This window comes from Bacillus rossius, chromosome 2 (assembly GCF_032445375.1).
Source record: "Bacillus rossius redtenbacheri isolate Brsri chromosome 2, Brsri_v3, whole genome shotgun sequence".
Taxonomy (NCBI): Eukaryota; Metazoa; Arthropoda; class Insecta; order Phasmatodea; family Bacillidae; genus Bacillus; species Bacillus rossius.
This window is the reverse complement of record NC_086331.1, coordinates 96,148,864-96,170,170: the sequence shown is the minus strand read 5'-3', so window position 1 is coordinate 96,170,170 and position 21,307 is coordinate 96,148,864. Positions and strand designations below refer to the sequence as shown.

General features: G+C 37.1%; 1 protein-coding gene across 2 annotated transcripts in view; it reads right to left on the bottom strand.

Moving 5' to 3' along the window:
- Window positions 1-21,213, bottom strand: part of LOC134529492 (POU domain protein CF1A) — a 272,245-nt gene extending 251,032 nt beyond the window's left edge. For both annotated transcript variants that reach the window (XM_063363634.1, XM_063363633.1), the window contains exon 1: window positions 18,702-21,213. In XM_063363634.1, the coding sequence (XP_063219704.1) occupies window positions 19,674-21,041 (1,368 nt within the window). In that variant the 5' untranslated portion in view covers window positions 21,042-21,213 and the 3' untranslated portion in view covers window positions 18,702-19,673. The remainder of the gene's footprint in view (window positions 1-18,701) is intronic.
- Between the last annotated feature and the right edge of the window lie 94 nt (window positions 21,214-21,307).

The window sequence follows — 21,307 nt, the reverse complement described above, 5'->3', positions numbered from 1 at the left end:
TCTAGTAATTATTACGGTTTTCCTTTGCAAGAAATAAACACGAGCCTCTGTTGGCGGTATGGCCAGAGAATTCTTTAAAATCGATTGTTGCTTTCATTATACAATTTGTCCCGTACGCAACGAATCGACACGTTTCGACTTGACTTAATATTTTATGGCCACCAGAGATTTTGTGGAGGCCATCATCCTTGAATGGCTCACAACTAAAATGGTGACGACACGTGATGTGATCTCGTTTCATAACCGTCACTTTCTTCACAAAAAACAATGGACTTTTCTTAACTGCAAATAAAATTAATAAGTCTTTTTACAATTTATTTACGTCTAATACATGAGTGAGGAATAATGTTCTTCGATCGTGGAGTTTTAATTAGAGGTTAAACATGCCCGGTAACATTGTTTTTATTTATTTTTATTCGTATAAAATTAATATTTAATAATAATGAGCATTATTAGGAATTTTATGCGCATACGGCAGGTAAGATGTATTAAAATAAGTAAGTAAAGTTCAGACGAAAATATATTTCTTCTGTATTTTCTTAACTTAACCGATTCCTAACCTACCTTGCCCTTTTTTAGTACCCGATACTGAGTACCCAAATTTTTTAATAATCGGTGGTATCGAGGAATCGGAGAATCGAATCGACCCATCCCTAGTATAAACCTATAGGTTGCTCAATAAGTATAATTTACTTAGGTACAGAAGTCAAGATCAGTGTTTAACTAATTTCAGGCAAGAAAGTTGTCTTACTGGGTGTAGACACGTGTTTGACCACCAGTTACACCAACCGGCGGAAGATAACGATCTTAATAAAAACCACGGTCAAAGTCTAGCTATATTTATACCTTTTCTTGTACCATACAACTCGTGCAATGACATTTCAATTAGTTACAAATTTACTAGCTTATAAGTTCCCATTCTTTTGCTACTTCTTTAAAAGACATTTAAGTAACTGAGAGACACGTAAGGAATATGTTAAACAAAATGGCAAGAAGCTAATTATTTTTTAAAACAATTTTTGCTGTAATGATTAAAGAAGTAGATACACAATACGCAAGACTAAAATAACTATATTTGACAAAGTCATCTATTAAACGTTGGTAGACAGATCTATTAAACCGATCCAGCATTATTAAAGTAAATATATTCATTTATATATTTATTTACAAATCTTATTTCAACATGTGATGAAGTAAAGGCACTGACCTATCAAAATATAAAAGATACTTTCTCACTTTTGAACATTTTGCTATGAATTTTATTGTAAACATTTTTTGTTTTATTGTCTCTTAGTGCGCAGACTTATAAGCTATAGGAGTTAAACTCATGAGATGGCAATAAAGAAAGTATCTAGAAATGCCACTAACATCGTGTGTGTACTTATTAAACAAAACTTTTATTTAAACTGATAAAAAAAAATCTCAGAATTGTCTGTAATTTAAAACTTGTCACGTCACGATAAAAAAAATGTGTGACTGAAACCAAAAGTTTGTTTTGCAAATCTTTCGCCTTCAGCCCCACGATATTCTCATTTCACTGCAAGAAGGAAGTATTTTTACGCGTGTGTCGTATTTCATTTTTCTTTCTTTCATTGAGAGTAGTTATTTCTTTCCAGCAGCGGGGAAGAATTTCTGACCACGCGCAGTTAATTACTGAAATAATGAAGAGTCAACTTTGTGTTTTCTCAACTCCGTATTCGGCGACAGGTTATAGACACATGCCAGTGTCTAACTGTGCGTCGAAGAGCGTCTCGTAATCAGGCTCTCCAAACTGCGAAGTGTGAACGAAGTAATTAAAACGAAACCCGCCTCTCAGAACCATTAACTTTTTGTTTAAAAATATATGCTGGTGTTCACCTTCGTTCGCATCTTTCTGGCGGTTTTTTTTTTTTTTTTTGCAGTTCACAAATTTCAATATATTTTCTGCGTTTACGAGCAAAAGTTTTGCATTTGTAAATTTTCGAAAAACTTTTAATACAGATTCAAGAAAAAAACGTATTTTTTTACTCTGAGTTCATGTATAATGTAATTAATTTATGCTTTATCTGAGTTTGCAAGCAGCTAACTTGGTAAAAATATTTCAGCAAATATTTTACAAATCAATCAACTTTAAAAAAAAAGCTTTAAAAAATCTTATTGTTTGAAAGCGTAGGCATATGGTGTTGTACGAAAATAATATTATAAAAAATTGCAGTTTATGCCTAACAAACGCTGTAGCCTACAGCGTCTTCACTTTATTGTTTACCAAGCAGAAAATTAGTTTAAAACAACACAGGTATTTACTATACAGTTCTTGACCGTAAATTGATATTATTTTAAGATGAATTACAAATGACGCATTATAATCGATAGAACAAATCTAAATTTATAAAAATTATAGTTATCACACTACCAAGTAAGTAAGTATTTATCGTTTCTTATATTTGAAATTAATATACGCTATTTAAATGTATTTTTTTAATTTAAAATTTAATTGTTCTTAACTGAACGAATATTAATTTGCTTCACGTGTTGCAAAACATTGGTAAATAATATACAACGAACTTTTAATTAAAAAGAACAGTACAAAAATTGCTTACTGTAAATTAAAGTAGAAATGGCTGTCATTCAAAGACTGATGTTAGCCACATGTGTCGCAGTGAGAATAATTAGCTGCAGTGAGTTTTCTTAAAATATTTTGAGAAAAGCCGTACAGCGTTGACCCTGTCTGTGTGTCTCGTGGTTGATTGTGATTGCCTCGGGTACACGCCTACTGTCTGCGAACACGAATCACAGCCGCCCTGTGTGCAACCAGGCAGGATCTGAACGGCCAAGGACCAACCAGGCGTTGGCATTCCTCGCAGACAGCCGCCAATCACACGATAGAAGCAGCTGGCGCGGGAATACACCACGTTGCAGTCTAGCGAGCGTTCGGTTCGTTCAAAAAGAATAATAAAATACACTATAGATATGGTTCTTATAAAAGAACACAAAAATATGCAAGATGGATGTTGATAAAGAAAGAAGACAGAATAAAAACAACTGAAGAAACAACATATTCCAAGAAGATAATGAGATGAAGAAATAGAAAATGGATGGATAAATAAGACGTTCAAGTGAAGTATTATGGATTTTAAGAATATTAGAATGCTTATGATAGCGTTATATAAAGTGTATATACTATGACTTGTATATAACATATACTATTCAAATAATATTTTATGATCGATGTGATAGAAATATAGAAATAAACCTTGCTTGCCCCAGGTAACTAAATTATTTTGAGATAAGATGGCATAATAATAATTATTACTACAGGAACATAATACATCAAAATTTCTAGTACCTACCTATATCCTTAACAGTGTTTGGTTCTAGGAGAATAAATTGTATTATATGCATTTAATACCTTATTATTGAAAGTTTCTGTTCCGCGAAATACCATTGCCTTTAGTGGTGGCGATTGGCAATAGTTTAGAGTAGAAACCGGAAAATATTCGCGGTCTCGTTTTGCGATAGGTCAGAATTATAACCATTGTACATTTATGCTGCTACTTCGACTGTCACACAATTTATCTGGAGGACCGTGAGCCAATGAGAAGTCATCAGTCAAAGAAGTAACGAATCCACGAAAATCCTCGCCAAAAATCTGATATATCGGGATCCAATGAACAAGCTACATTTGCCTCAATGTGCAGAGGAATTTGGAGTCTATCCTTGAGGTCGTTGAACCCACGAAATTTTCCAGTCTCTGTAGCTTAAAGACTTGCCTTTTTGCTACAAGGATGAACTCCATACCTTATACAGAAATGATATGGTGTCTTTTGTCCACTGGACGCTGCCACACTTTACCTTCCCGTTGGATTGTATGTGATTGGGTCGTTTTAATTTTAGTGATGTTGTTTAATGGTTCTTTGTTCTTAGAGGTGTGCCAAAACAACCAACGATCCAATGAGAATGCAGTTCAAGTGTATATAATTGTACGCATTTCTACAAATAATAACGCGAGTTTTGCAGGTCTGTAGTAACACGTACTCACTTGTATTTATCGCGGGTTCCGTGTGTGATATGCAGGCTAGACTTGATTACGCTGTGTATTCTCGAGCCTAATTGATTTTACGATTGGCCGCTCTCCCCGAGAGAAGACAGCCTCTTTTAAAACGCATTGACTGGAATTGATCCGTTCAGTTTCTGCCGGCTTATTATTGGTTTTTTACAGGCTCGTGACGTGTCAAAACAACTTTTGACCAATTAAAGATTTCTTTAAATCGCACAACTGTTTGGAGTCAAGCTTGCGAAATGTCAGGATCTCTGGTAATAGCTCAGAGCTGATGGGAAGTGACGTATATACTTATATCCAGAGACACGGAAATATGGTGCATTCTTAAGGTCGCAAGGTATACCTACTGCAAACATGAAAAACCTCACAAAAGCTTTGATGATTGGATCAAAACGGATTGGACATTTCCCTCTACAACTGTGGGCTAATAAAAAACCAGCCAGCAGTAGAGTGGATAAATCACGTAGACCCTATCGAGACAAGGGAAATTTTCTGCAAAAATAAATCAATCAAAATGAAAGCATATTTGTATGGAATATACATCGTACTGTGAATTCAAGCCTGACAACACCAAATGAATCCGCGAAATTTCCGGGTCTCTAAGCATGAATCTCAACATGTACCTAATAACGGGAGTTTTTGCATGTCTCTATTATATAATAGCTGAGATCTGACGCGATGTGACGTAGGCAGAAGAATGTTTTGCTTCTCCAACTGTCGTGTGCACGAAACCGCGCCGAGTACAAGGTGTATGTATCCTTATCGCAAGAGCCTTAATTTCCCTCCAGCGCCGATAGCAAAGTAGTCGGAGCAGGGGGCGCTACGATTCAACCGCTATAACCGGCTGTGCCGTTATCCAGGGTGTGCCCAGTGGCTGGCGGGACTATCTACGCTTGCTCTCCACAAGTCAGCAATTTAAGGGGGCTGTGCACTTAAATTATTTTGCTTGTAATATTTCACAAGTTGCTCTTGACTTTAAGTAAATTCATAATATAATCATATTTAATTGTTAATAAAAGTTTTTTTCTACTAAAAAATTCCTTAGATTTAAAGGAAATGTGAGAAAAATTTATGTCAATGCTTGCACGAGTTTAAATAATTAAATCGCGTGGCATACAGTTTTCAATCAATCGTTCGTACGTAGACTTTTTATTAGAAAAAAAAGTTAATTTTACGTAATTCTATCATTTTAAAATCAACAATAATTAAATTTTTCCAAAACTTTGAACAACTCATATTTATATAGCTTTTGGAAAACCTAAATTTTAATAATTTATGAATGATTCACTAAATTGAAGACTTTCAAGTCATTGAATACATGCGAACGAATAATCCAAAACTGTGGTCTTTGCCTCACGATTTCATTATTTCAGTACGTGCTGCGACTGACATAAAAATTTGCATTTAAGTTCATAAATACCATTAAGTAAGGAATTGTTTAGTACAAATAACCACTTATTAACAATGAAGTATTGCAAAATTATGAATGTGCAAAACCCCGAAATGTTAGAAGCCAAATAATTCAGGATACTAAACCCTGCTTGGATATAGAAGTTGTGTTTCATTGCAGAAACAGTTCACTATTGTGTTGTTTGGAAGGTATTTTATTTTACCGTGGGGCAGTTATATTCAGGCGAACAATGATCGGTATTTAATAAAGAAGCTACGTTCTGAATGGTTCGGTCAAGTTCAGAGAGAGCTGCTTTTGCCAATCAGAGACACTGATGTGAGTAAGATATAAAAAAAAAGTGTTTTAAAGTCTAATACTAAATCCCTGTAAGTAAATTAAATCGATTATGGAAAGCTGCTAAGTCGGTTGAAAAAATAAGTTATAGGTATTATTTTTGTCATCTAGGCTCTTTGGCAACGTTTTGCATGTCCTTATTCCTATGAATGGTGTGTTTTGTTTTTCTGAGCCTTAAACTATCAGTTTTATATGCTTATCACGAAAATGAATTAAATAGACCCTATATCTAAATAAAAACTAATCTAGCTTGCATACATTCAACTATTATGTCTTACAGAAATAGGCTTATTGCGTATGACTTTATTTTATGCTAATTTAAATTTCTAAATAATATGCACTGGATCACTATATGAAGTATTCTACCCACACGCGAGTCGGTCATCTTACACAGTGTAGCTTCTTGGATGTCAGCTTACATGCAGGGTAACAAACGCGTTTAGAGTGAGGATTAGCTTACCATGTTGGACTTGCTAGCCGCAAAACATTCTGAAGCTGTGATTATGGCTTTATTGCAAATAGTATCTTTGTTAATTTCATCAACTGGTTCATTGTTTCATTATAAGCTATATTTAAACAACTCACGGTCTCTTCACAGAACCAATTAAGTACCTCGATGTGGTCAGCGAAGCAATTCTAAATAATATTTATCAGAAATGCCAGAAATTACCGATTTTTAAAATAAAATAAAAAAAGTTTAAACACATAACGTGCAAATTTTTAAAAATAAATATCTACATTTTTAGTGAAATACCCCTATAGTGTAGGCCAAAATCACAGATAAAAAATTTAATTTTAAGACATTATAAAATTGTATATACCTTGAAATATGCAATAATATTTTTCTTATGTTTAACGGGACTAAGATGCTCAAAAAATGTGTAAGTGTTCACTTTGGTAAATAGTTCCTGAATATTTCACGCTCAAATGTCTACACAGACCATTAACCACCTTGACATGAAAAATGCTAAGTTTGTACAGTTTAAAGAAATGTTCTAAGCAGGAATGTCTTTCTGCGTATATGACCAGCCTGCAAATGAACGGCTTCAGCAACGTCTAAATAACCATACGTCATTTTGAGACTTTCCCCAAACTCCCTCATAGCTATCAGTAAAACACTAAGCAGGATCTATAAGAACAAGAATATAAATTATAGGATAGGTAAAAACAAGATTTTTCAGTAATCTGTTTCCAGTCTTAGATGGATAGTTGATTGCACAGCTGTTGCGATATCTATTTGTTTATGAGCTTTAAGATTATTTTGGCGTAACCGTTCTAGTAAAACAAAGCCTATAATTCACAACATGTTGCTGTTTAACATTAAAACCTAATGAACTATGAAATATTTTTAAAAATAGTAATATTTATGTTGGTAGTAAAATATAAATGTAGCATTAACTCTCTAGCTAAAAATTTCACAAGAATTTGATGAAACCAATACAATTTTTACTTGAAAATTCACACTATTTTATGGTCAGTTATTTTCCTACAGCTTATTTTTAGTAAAACACAGAATATATTTTCTGCGCAACTATATTATAACTAGTAAAGAGAAATAATGATTTGTTACTAATAATAATTAACAGGCTTATATAGTTACTTTAAGCTCATTAAAAGTGTTGCAAAAGGCAATAAACCAAATAAAAAATAATAATAAAAATATTAAGTGAAGTCACTGCAACAGTAGTCACGCCCCAAGCAACGCAACTCAATATCATTCGAATCAATAATGTAGATTTACATACGAACAATTCCATGCAAATAGTTTCCAACTTTTACAAGACAATATTTTTTAAAAATAAAAATTGTCAAAGTTTCGTTATCTTTGTGAGAAACAAAAAAAAAATATTTCAGTAGGGAAATTTAAACGTGGCTTTGAAAAACTTACATGTAAAAATAAACTATTGTTGATTTGAAATATAATTTTTTATTCTAACTTTTGTAATAATTGACAATTAATCATAACTGCGCCTAAGGCAGAAATTATTTAACTATAGTAGTTACGAATGTTCTATGGTCAAAGTCTTCCAAAAAAAAGTGGAATATATCGTTAGAACTATTAAAACCTAGCATGAACACAGATAGCAAACATCCGTTTATTTATAACTTATTCGATATAGAAATATTTTTTTTTTTCCGTGAACAGGACTCGGAATGGTATACCTATACTTACAACAACAAAAATTAAACTTTAAATTTCACATTACAGTCCATCGAAAATGAAGAGAGGAAATCTCAGCTATATTTGAAGAGTTTTGACATTAAATCAGTAGCAACGGTGATTCGCTAGAATAATCAGTTAAATTGTACTGATAACTTCAGTTAATAAACTTCACTGGTCTTGGTGATCCCTGCTCTTACACGAGTATTCTCTACTAACATCAGTCGCTTGTGCCAGCAGACAGCAGTGCTTGTACAGAACTCCGGTAAGCATAAAAAAAAATCAAGATTTTTCTACTTAATAAGCAACACAGAGTTAGTTCAATTTTAAATTTGTTGTTGATTCAACAAACTCTGCATTCAAACAAAATATTTAATTTTCACAGTAATAATAATAGTTTTTCTCTCGGTAGTATATTTTCAAGAAATAGTTCTTAACGTATTTCAACATGGCTGAGATAAATGAGCACAGAAATTACAAAAGAAATGTTCTGTAAAAGGTTTGCAAGGAAACAGAATGTTACATATACTTATACCGAACACGCTGAGCTATTGTTTATAACAGTTAATGCGCTGCAGGAACAGCTATTAAATTCGATACTTCCCACCTAGATTATTGTTGTCCTATACTAAGAGTTTTTTTGTTACTTTGAGTGGAATTTGTATGTCCAGGTGTTTTATGTAGCAGTAAAGATAATTACTAAACCTATAATAATAACATTCATATATTCACAAACTTAATATTTCGTTACATTTTTGGCTAAGTAAGCTATTTACTACATGAATTAACCCTAGGAATTTTTCATTGTTAACTGTGGAAGTGGTTAACATTTGTTCAGGTTTTCTCATCTATGTACTTATACTAGCAAACAAACATGGTTTGTAAATCTTAAAGAGTAAACTAAAGAATTGGTTTGAAGTAACATTGCAAGAGTACATTTCCAAACCCAAAGTTTATTTGTATAGTATTTATAAACCTAGTAAAGTTATAGAAGCACTCAAAAATAAACGCAAGTTTCACAAAGTTTATAAGTTTTTAGCAAATACAGAAGATTAAGAAACTAAACTGTAACCTAAATTGAACACGCGAAAAAATCTTCCGCAGAAGATATTTTAAAAAGTATGCATATAGGCTACATCAATGTGTATAACTTAACTATACATAGAAAGTATTAGTAATGTTTTGTCGGATGTTTCAGTGAGAATTTACGATAAGTAGATACCTACTTACATTGTTCATAATGGCAATTATATTTATTTTAAGTTAAAATCAGAACAAATTACACATAAGCATACGCGTCAAATTTGTTTATTTTCCCTCAAAGTTAAGGAAGTGGTTTATTAATTAATTTATTCATTTAATTTTGCTACGACAAAATCCACGCATTTTAAATAAGATTAGTCTTTATCTATATCGTGATCATTATTTCCGTCAAGAATTTTCCGAAAACATTATCGTTTTAACGATACAATTATATTCTGTTTATATTTCAAGCACCTTTATTGATGGTGTATATGCTTACGCAGTTGTAAACACCCACTATTCTCCTGATAATTCTAAAATTAAAAAAGTCAAGAACTATTGAAGACTTTTTTCAGTCTGTTCTTTAGACACAATGTGTAGGATTGTCTGATTGCGGTAACTAGTCTACGTATTATAAACATTCGTATGCCATAAAGTCTACAATTAAAATATCTGAGCTTTAAAACCAAACTTTACGAACGTTATAAAAGCCTAGAGAGAACGAGAAAATTTAAAAATTTTACGAAGTACCTATATCGTATTTCTTGAAATTACTTTCGAACAAAGATCAAATGAAAAAAAAAAAACTAAATACTTCTGTAAATACTAACCGATTTCTACCAATATTTGTGTACCGATAGTAAATATTCTGTTTTTGAAAGAAATAACTATACATAAATTCAGCTTTTTGAAAGATAAGAAGTGTCTGCTCCTACGAATTGAAAACTTAATACACGGTACTGTAGACAATTGATTTTTAATAATATACGCTAAAATTAATTAATTCGACCAACATTTAGATGCAATCACGCCTATAGCATAGCCTTATTTAAAATTTAATAATAACATAAACCTCAAAACTATTTCATTTTGTTTTCAATGTATTATTGTACGGTCATTGAAATGATAGCAGCACACCTATGGACCTACATGATTTTAACTCAAAAACTTAAAAATTATGCTGGCTATTATCTAGTTCAGGCACTGACCTGCAGTTTTCATGAGTGAGTAGATTACTTTTATGTGTTCTTTTTTTCTCATATGCTAGTTTTCTGTGTTATCTTTGGTGAGAATGTGAATTTCGGTGACATGGTAAAACAAAATTTAATTTAATATTTTCCTCGCGACGCGCGTACTTTACGCCATCAGTACTGAAAGTTTGGCTACTATTTTTCATCATGCAAAACAATTTCGTAGTGAATAAATAGCTTTCGTTTCAGAATAGGCGAAAGGCATTGCTTTAGGGATGAGTATTCAACTTTTGCACCAAAGATGATAAATTGTCTCATGGTCAATACCTGAAAAATCCGATGGCGAATGAGAAAGTTACTGGATGGGGAATATTTTATATTCCCACTTACGATAATCTACAACATTTACAGAATTTTTTAAAAAAATATTTAAAGCAACGTGAAATTAAAACTTAAATTATAAAGAGCATACAATAGCCTAAATGAATTTATTTCGTTCCTTTGGAAACGAGTTTTTCGGCTTGTGTAAAAAAGTTTGTTTGAAAGAAGATTTTTTTAAAATTGTAGTATGTCAATGTAATCAGTATATGTTAAAAATAATATATATATAATATGTTATGATCTAGGTTGGAATGTCTGATATGTACCTAAGACCCTTACAAAACTTGTTTTGCTCTTTTAATAAGGGGTGTTTGACGAATCGTAGCAATGTTGACTCGCGCGCTACGTATGCGCCGCGTATGTGCCAAGAAGTCGACGCGAGGCGCTCTCCAGCGCCAGGCGAGACCCGCGGCCGTGAATGGACGCTGAATCATTCATTAATTCAGTCGTGACTTAGAGGAGAGAAGAAAAAAAAAAAGATAAACAGGCTGTTTCGGGGGAGGAAGAGAAGGGGGGAGACGGGGGTCAGTCATTAAACACTTCTGCGGCAAAGAGAACACCCTGTACTGCTCGGGTCATTGAAGTGCGAGATTGATTCCTGACGACCGAGAACTTCGGATGGTAACTTGAGACTCGGTCACTCACACGCCATTTGTTTGCTCATTTCATTTCATTGCATTGCGCGAACCGTGCACATCTGGAAGTTATTCCTGTTGAAACACGACGAAAGAGCAGCCATTCGAATTTTAGTTTTTCCCCTAATTATGTCGCCAGATATTTAGTAAGTGATGTTTGAGGTCTGTCAAATGTTATTTGTAACGGACACTTGCCGAATTTTACCGCTAAAAGATAGCTGCTACTACTTGGTAGTTATCAAGGAAAACTTTTTGTAACGAAGCATAAAATGTAAGACAGCTATTGGAGGAAATAAACATAAATATGCATTAAAACAAACGAATGCCACAAAAATGAAACCAACAAACATGGCGTGCCATAGCTCAGCTCCTTCGCCTGCCTGTGTCCCGAACCAGCCAACTCGTCCCGGATTTTTCCGCTCCACATTAGCGACATCAGCCTGCAGCAAGCATGCACGGTTTATTTTGCGAACAATTATTTTATTTTGAAAATGCAGTTTCTACGAAATAATTTAATCGCAACCGCAACAGTGCAACGCGAACGGACTCTACCTTGCTGCGAAATGCGTGAAACTAAAGCCTAGCACGTACTCGTAGGTAATAATCTACTTAGAAACGTGAAAACTGTAGAAACCACTGCTACTCAGAGAGATTTTATTGAAAAAAAAACTGTTTCGTTCATATTAAGTATTTTTCCAGTGGAACTCCGCTGATTTACTGTAGTAGATATCAACTGATTATGTAATATATTTTTTTAAATATTAAAATGCGGTAAAATGTAGGAAATATGACACATGTATATATGCGGAGAGTTTTTCGCAGAATGGATACTAAAGATTAGCTTGTGATAAGCGCCGGTAGCCGTCAGCGTAAAAGACCCGATCTAAACACCTAGCACTAGAGACCCTAGGCGTCAAAGACCACGAGCTAGACACTTAGCACCAGAGGCCCTAGGCATCAAAGACCACGAGCTAGAAACCTAGCACCAGAGGCCCTAGGCGTCAAAGACCACGAGCTAGACACTTAGCACCAGAGGCCCTAGGCGTCAAATACCACGAGCTAGACACTTAGCACCAGAGGCCTTAGGCATCAAAGACCACGAGCTAGACACCTAGCACCAGAGGCCCTAGGCGTCAAAGACCACGAGCTAGACACTTAGCACCAGAGGCTCTAGGCGTCAAAGACCACGAGCTAGACACTTAGCACCAGAGGCCCTAGGCATCAAAGACCACGAGCTAGAAACCTAGCACCAGAGGCCCTAGGCGTCAAAGACCACGAGCTAGACACTTAGCACCAGAGGCCCTAGGCGTCAAATACCACGAGCTAGACACTTAGCACCAGAGGCCCTAGGCATCAAAGACCACGAGCTAGACACCTAGCACCAGAGGTCCTAGGCGTCAAAGACCACGAGCTAGCCACCTAGCACCAGAGGCCCTAGGCGTCAAATACCACGAGCTAGACACTTAGCACCAGAGGCCCTAGGCATCAAAGACCACGAGCTAGACACCTAGCACCAGAGGTCCTAGGCGTCAAAGACCACGAGCTAGACACCTAGCACCAGAGGCCCTAGGCGTCAAATACCACGAGCTATACACTTAGCACCAGAGGCCCTAGGCGTCAAAGACCACGAGCTAGACACCTAGCACCAGAGGCCCTAGGCGTCAAATACCACGAGCTATACACTTAGCACCAGAGGCCCTAGGCGTCAAAGACCACGAGCTAGACACCTAGCACCAGAGGCTCTAGGTGTCAAAGACCACGAACTAGACACTTAGCACCAGAGACCCTAAGTGTCAAAGACCACGAGCTAGAGGCTTCGGGTTGCGTGCGAAGACACGACGGTCCCATCTATCTGACCGTGACATCTGGACGTAACTAGAACCCCGTGCGGCCGCGTTCTGTCGCGATTGGCATCTCGGCCTGCGAACGAGGCGTAGTTTCCAAGCCCTTAAGTGCTTACGGCCCTTAAGTGGACATTAGTTCCAGAGCTCGCCACATCGGTGCTGTGAGCGAGCGGAAAGCGCGCATAATTCGTTTCCTGCGTCGGACACACCTGCATTGAGGTTGTATTTGAAGCCACGCAACGACACGAAGCAATGTCTACATCCCTGCGGTCGGTTCTTTGACCATCTGTCCAAACACCAGTCAACTTTGATTGTATCACTTCAAGCAAGCGGCGTAAATTTAACATTTTTTTGTAAAATACATACAACTAAATCCAGATACCGCAGATTTCTCGTTTCGCGAAAACACGAAAAAAAATATATTTATGTTTTATTATAAAGAAGCTTTTTTGTGAAACAAACCAAACTTCACTCGGAGTGTTACGATATAATTGTTTGACAGCTAGTTTGCTACGAAATTTCACAAAAAAGAAAACATTAACTGCTTTAAACTGTAGGCTGACAACAATGTCCCTTTCACGCTGCCTCGTACCCGGTAAGCATAACTTATCGTATATGGCTCTCATGGGAAAGTAATCACCAGATATATGCGAAATCACTACCACTATTAGACCGAGCCTTGTAGCTACTCGTGGACTGAGGGGGTGTTGACAAAGACTTTTAATTTTTCAACACGGCCGCCAGAAGTTATAAAACCGATAAAATATAAACGTGGCGTACATTAAATTTAGTTATTTGACTCAGGGAGTATAAATATAGGTAAACAAAAATTTTTAATTTACTCAAACCATTTTACCTGATTAATTTAATATGCGATAGTAACTGGCTTGTATCCGGTAGTGGTAAAATGTTAGTTAAAAACCGTAATATAGAAAAATAAATTTTTCGAGATTTTGTATAGTGTTTAACAACGTACACCTATTGTGTAGCGTTTATTCAAATGATTTGCCGTGTGCCAAGTACAGACCAAGTAATTTATTTTCAATACATGGCAATTCATCCCCTAATGGACACGACACACGCTAGTTAATAATTTTATAAATGATTCTATAAAGGGAAATGAAACCAATTCAATGATTTTCAAGCAATTTTTTTTAGAAACGATGTGTTACGGAAATTTATTCGAACGCCTGAAAACTAGGCTAAACACAGAATATATCATCAGTCAATCACTCTGTTGTGTAAAAAAAACTAAATATATATGAATATGAATGAAATATGTAAAAATAAGTCTATTTAGTTTAATGTATTTTTTTAAGAAGGCATAACCGAGTGTTTTGGTAGAACTGATTTATATGTTAGATCAGGGTGAACTTCAAGTTTTACATGTAAACTGATATATAAACAGCGATTATCAAATATTTGGTATCTTTTAAAAAATTGAGGAAATCATCTTAAAAATTTTATTAGAAAGAAGTGTTTTATCTACGTTGTCCCTTCTAGTGGATGAATTTAATTTAGCACTATAGAAAAACACTGGTATTTTTGTTAATAGCACTTACTTATATTCGCGTTTTAGTAAATTATTTATTAATACTCTGGCTTTCTTATCCCGCGTTAAGCTTACCTCTCGAAATCGTCTTCACAGAGCTAAAATAAGTATTGGTATTAATACTGCTTAACAATTAAATCATCATGCATAGCCATTTTAAATAGTTACTACCTTTATATTTTAATATTTTAAAAAGTTACAAAAACAGCTCTGAACTAAATAAACTTAATTGTAATAAAATAAGTATGTGTATAGATAGTAGGTATATGTTTCAGAGTAATGTTCACATGATTTACAAAATCACAAAATAACAATTTAAAATTTTACTTAAGTTTATAACATTATATACCATGCCGGAGTATATAATATATATAAAGTATAGAAATGTAGGTATATATCTCATCAGACGGTCCCAAGATCTCTAAGTCTGCAGAAAGCATAATCGCTACTATGAACGGTAGTCAACTTGGTCGTATTGCGTAAATAAAGGAAGAAGTAAACTATACTGTGCTCTAGTAAAATATTTTGCATAAATAAAACTTTTTATACATTTTATGTAGGTTGTTTTAAATTTTCATTGAAAATCACAACATAAATTCGTGTACAGTTATTATAACGTTCAGTCTCTTGTATATATTGACGTTATTGGCCTACAATCACCTATAAATATTTCTTTAATATAATAATTGGAAATTACTATCTTAATGTTTGCATTGAGTTGAATAAATTTGAAATGAGATGTTATACCGAAAAAAATGTAACTATATTCCTTCCTTCTTTATATGATAAAATAAGTACAAAAGTTAGCATAGTGATTTTAAATAATTTAGAAAATAAGACAAGTGCACTATTGTTTAGTATAACTATACACAAACTTTGTATTGCCTAACTTTGTAAAAGTCGTAAGAAATCATCCGAAAGCTAGATAATTTAAATCAAACGAAAACATTCCTAGGTATTGACTTATAATGGAAAATGCATTTTAAAAAACACAAATTTTGTTTTGAAATGTTAACTGGTAAGATATGTAACCAGTGTTTCGACAAGTTTAAAGTGGTAATGTGCGATTATTAAGATTCAGTAAACCTTTAAATAGTTATGACATGAATCGCACGCAATAAAGATTACATTTAAAACTATAGGAATTATTTCCACAAGCAATAAATTTAATATAACTGTATCATACTAGGCTATTATGGTACATACTGAACATATTCACTTACTTGGTCATCAAATTTGTCCCGCAATATTTTGCTTGAAATATTTTCCAACTACCAAGTTACTGATACATCATATTCATAACCAACAAAAATGACAAGGCCTAGAAACCGCAATTAACTAGATGCAGTGGGCATAAGTATACTTAAAAATAAAGTTCCATTGTTTTTTGTCGAATAGTGCTGAGTGAAGGTTTATTCGAATTTTGCTGAGATACTGCAAGCAATACTCGTGTATTCACTACATCATGCCTATGTATGAATGTATATATAATCGAGCGTTTTAAAGTACAAGCTCACACATAGGCCTATGTAGGTGACTGTGGTCTATTACTTCAACGTTAAACAATTTAATTTGCATTTAAAAGCATGTTATATAAATAACTTGTACCTTTCAACTGTCGCCAGAAATCATAGCTGCATAAACCACAAACTATCACTTTTCATAAAGTACTGGTACCTATGAGTAGTGCAAATAGTAGTATTCCGGTGATGCACCTATGCTGTTACAATGCAATCCAGTTGACTTTCAAAAATTTAAAATGTTGCGTAGTAATTTTTGAAATAGATAAAAAAATTATCATTTATTGTAAACACTGTCATGATAACTAAGATAAATGAGAAATATTTTTACAAATATAAAAGTATAGTCTACTGAAAATCGACTTTTATAATGTCGAAGTTAAGATAGGTCTATTTTATGTTTGAAAGCTTTGAATGAGTGTTTGTACTAGCAGAGGTGTTTGTTATAAACACTGTTATAAGGTTTGTTTCACTTCGTAACTTCTTACCCTACAGTGCATAAAAGTGACGTTATAACTTTGGTAAAGAAAATGTAGGTAATACATTATGCGATATTCAAAGCTATGTATTATATAGTAAGATTTGATTTATGTCTTGTAAGGTAAAGAATTCATGTTCCAATTTTTTTTAAACTCTAAAAAAATTTTAATGTATTTTGTCGCTAACTTTTTAATAGTAAAATTATCTCAGAATATAACTTTGAATACAGATTGTCATTCAACATTTATTAAGTATTTTTAATTTTAATATCCATCATAGGTAAATTTACTGCTCCTCATTTTGAATAGTTAGCACCAAAATACGTTAAACAATTTTCTTTTAAACTTAAAAAAAAGCGTAATATGTTTTTAGGCTAGAGTAAAGTTAGTTAAAAGAAAAAAATCAGTAAAATTTTATATGACAAAACATGCCAGTTTATTTATTCCACGTGCTTGAGTTGTTTTGATGTCAGTATACAATAATGAACATGTCCGGTCACGTACACAATTGGCTGTTATCATTGGTTTAGTATATAAAATGTGATGAGTCCAAATATTCACTATCAATATTTTTCTCAACATAGAAAAATGAAATAACTAGAACATAGTATTAACAGTAAATATCACTCTGTGGCAACGGACTGTAGCCCATATGGATTTCTGTTAGTACTGAACTTTCAGAAACTTTTATTAACAGGCAAAACATTTTACAATATCAAGTTTCCCAATTCTAAATTTTGATCTGATGTGTTTACATAAACAGTATTTTCTGTCTTGCTTAATATTTTACGTCCGCAAAATCTCGCTTAGTAGGCTATTTATTATTGACAAAATAGTAGATTTAGGATGGATGCATTTTAAAACACAGTATTATTTTTTTCAGCAGCCAAATACCACATCATTTGTTTTCGTTATTATTTATTGATTACATTCATATAGCTAATAAATGTACAGAAAAAGGGAAGAATTGATAATTCAAGAGAAATTGTTATTGACAAGTTACACTTTCCGAAGTTTGAAATAATTATGTTGTTTGATTTTTAACGTGAACTGCATGAAAACTTTAAGGAACGTTAGAAGATTAGCAGGGTAAAAAATGTAGCAACTGCGCCTAATATACATTTACGAAACACGAATTACCTACTAACTTAAAAATTAAACATCGTCCATTTTCGTATGATACAGAAGTTGACAACACCTAAGAAAAAATAGCAACAGAAGAATTTTGTACATTTGACTAACACTGGATGTATTAGCGTAATGCTAACGCAAAATATCTCCTAAATATGATCATAAGATCCATATTGGCTCAGTAGGCTTGAATTTGAACACAGCTTTTAATATAAAACAGCGAATTATTTAATGGCGAAAATTGCACAACATATGTCGCAGGCTAGTAGGCTAGATAAGTATTTAAAGGAAAAACATTGCAACTTCTAATGAATTCCAAATGTAAACATATATTGGAACAACTAACGAAAAAGTAGAAAAATATTTGTAGCAAAAAAGAAATTGTATTATTATTGAAATAATTTTATCAACTTGTTTGGAAACTGTATTTTAAATGTTCATGTACTGGTTACAAATGTGTGCATAACGCGTTCTATCCAACTCACTCCAAAATCTGTAATAAATTTTGTAACAAACTGATCCAAATATTTTGAAAAAATACAGACTATTAATAGCCTAGGCACTAGGCATTTTATTTATTCCTTCGAATACATTCGATCACAAATCATTTCTCTGTATATATTTCCATATAATTCTGTATTGTAAAAAATATTCCGACTTTTACACATTACTGTAGGACGAAATGAAAAATCTGCCGCATAATGCAATTATTCAAATAGAACGCTATTTAATATATGCGAATGTAAAACCATTTTCTGGAACCATGTTTACAAAGTATTTCCTTTATACAATTTTTTGGTTCTTCAAGTGATTTTAAAAGTTTCTATCATTGTTTTTTTTTTGTTTTATTCTTTAGTTTGCTGCATGTTTCTGAAGATGCACACGTGGTTTTTTCCCCCTGCTAGTTTCGGAATGAAATAGAGAGAGAGAGAACGAAAAGAGGCAGTTATTTCATTCAGATGACTTGCCTGGAGGGGTGAGTTAGCACTGTATCGATCCTACCTTGACTACGTCGCGAAGTTTGCGCCGTGTCTCCAGGCAGCACCGCGGGCCGGGGTCGAAGCGGAGACCTGCAGCCCGCGGGGTCGGCCGCCGGCTCGCTGGAGACTCCTGGCTGCAGACGGTATCGGCGCTGGACGCACTATCGCACTCGCTGGCTGACGTCCGAATCGATTAAAGAAAAAAAAAATAAACAATCTAACGAAGTTCGATAGTAACGCGGTCAAGATCCCCTCCCGATCCCCTACGAATAAACTCCTGAATAAATTCACTGAATTTAAAAACAAAATGTTAAAAACCTGGCACTTTTCTTCGAAATGTCATCAAACGTGTACCGATCCGACTGAAACATTCAAAGAAACAAAAAAAAAAGTTAAGTTTTAAAAGAATACCAGCAAAAATTTGATTTTTGAGTATAGTTCAATGCGTCCAGGGTCATTTTTGTTCGCATTGAAAAACTATTTTTATTTAATGAAACGTACCACTTTACATTTAGTTCCCGGAAACAATAGTTACTTCTGTCACACGTATAATTACAGGATGTAATTAATTATCAATAAGTTATTTACAGTTTGTTACTCTCCGCTAATACCTTTGCTTTCCTCAATACCTGTAAAAACTTGCATCGAAGGTAAATACAAAACGAAATGTGAACTCGAAACATTTAATGTCACTCAAAAATTCTTTCTTTTTTGTTTTGCTCGGATTCCTCAAGTGTTAAAAAATGTAGGTTTTACAGGTGGAATGAGCTCTGACCTTTACTGATACATAATTACACAGTGACTGCCGTACAGTTTCGTCCCGACGAGCAGAAGAGTAGCGCTTGTGTCGCGAGCGTCCGAGGGAATGTACAAGTGAGAGGGCGTATGTACAGGTCCGTGGTCCGCGCCCGACAGGAACTCAGAGGTACAGGTGCGCGGGCGTCCTGGAGTGCAGCAGGCCGCAGGGGGAGAGCGCGCCCACGCCAGACGTGTGCTAGTGCGCCGTCAGCGACTGGTGGCTCGGCATGGCCTGGGGCGACAGCATGGGCGGGCTGTGCGAGTGCGAGTGCTGGCCCATGGGCGAGCCGTGCATGTCCTGGTGGTGGTAGCCCTGGTGCAGGCCGTGCTGCGGCCCACCCAGGCCCTGGGGCGCACCCTCCATCATGCCGTCGGGCCCCGCCAGCGTGTTGGGCGGCGTCATGCGCTTCTCCTTCTGCCGCCGGTTGCAGAACCACACGCGGACCACCTCCTTCTCCAGCTGCAGGCTGTCGGCCAGAGCGGTGATCTCCTGCGCCGACGGCTTGGGCTGCTTGTGGAAGTGCTGCTCCAGCGCGCCCTTCACCGACACCTCGATGCTCGTCCGCTTTTTCCGCTTGCGGCCCTGCGCCGCGATCTTGTCGATGGACGTGGGCGAGCCCGTCGTCGAGTCGGCCTCCTCCAGCCACTTCTGCAGCAGCGGCTTCAGCTTGCACATGTTCTTGAAGGACAGCTGCAGCGCCTCGAACCTGCAGATGGTGGTCTGCGAGAACACGTTGCCGTACAGCGTGCCCAGCGCCAGCCCCACGTCGGCCTGCGTGAAGCCCAGCTTGATGCGGCGCTGCTTGAACTGCTTGGCGAACGCCTCCAGGTCGTCCGAGGTGGGCGTGTCCTCGTCGGGGGCGGAGGGGTCGCCGCGCGGCTCGTGGGGCGCGTGCGGCGCGTGCGGCGCGTGCGGCGCGTGCAGCGGCGAGTGGTTGTGCAGGTCGCGCAGCGAGGGGTGCAGCTGGCCGCCGCCGTGGTGCGCCAGCATGCCGTTCATGGCGGCGTGGTAGCCGTGCGGCCCGCCGCCGCCGCCGCCGCCGCCGCCGCCGGCCGGGATGTAGTGCGCCGAGGAGACGACCGGCGCGTGCCAGGGGTGCGGCGACGCCATGGCGGGCTGCTGGTGCGGCGGCGCGCGCGCGTGGTGGTGCATGGCCACGTCGGCGGGCGGCTTGATGTCGACGCCCTGGTGCGCGTGGTGCGCGTGGTGCGCGGGGTGCGCGTGGTGCGCGTGGTGCGAGTGCATCTGCGCCATGGAGGCTGCCCACGGGTCGCCGCCCGAGCCCGGCTGCAGGCTCACCCAGGGGTTGTGCGCCGCGGCAGCCAGCGACACGGGCACCGCGTGGCCGTTGGGCGACGGCGACGAAGGAACTTGGTGATGGTGGTGATGGTGGTGGTGATGCTGCGTGGGTGGCAAGTACTTCATCTCGCCGGCCGCCGCGTCCGAGCGCGGCGACGAGCTGTGGTAGCCGCCGACGGCCGCGTTCACGATGTTCATGCCTGCGCTCGCGTCCAGCTCCGGGGAGATGCCCGTACTAGCGGGCATGTACGTCGTCGTGGCCATTTACTGCCTCCGCGCGTCTCGCCGCATACATATATAATATCGCAGTGGCTGTGGCTGCGGCGGGAGTTACCCCGCTCTTACACGGCCCGCGCCGCGCGCACTTGTGAAAACACGCGCCAGACAGAGACGGACGCTCCGGCCAAGCTCATGCGTTATGCATGCGGCGCGACGCAGCACGGCTCACGGACTGATGGCTGGCGCTCCCGGGCCGCGCCGCCGCGCTCGCCTTCCCCCTCCCCCTGTGGGCGGCGGGGGGCGCGCGCGCG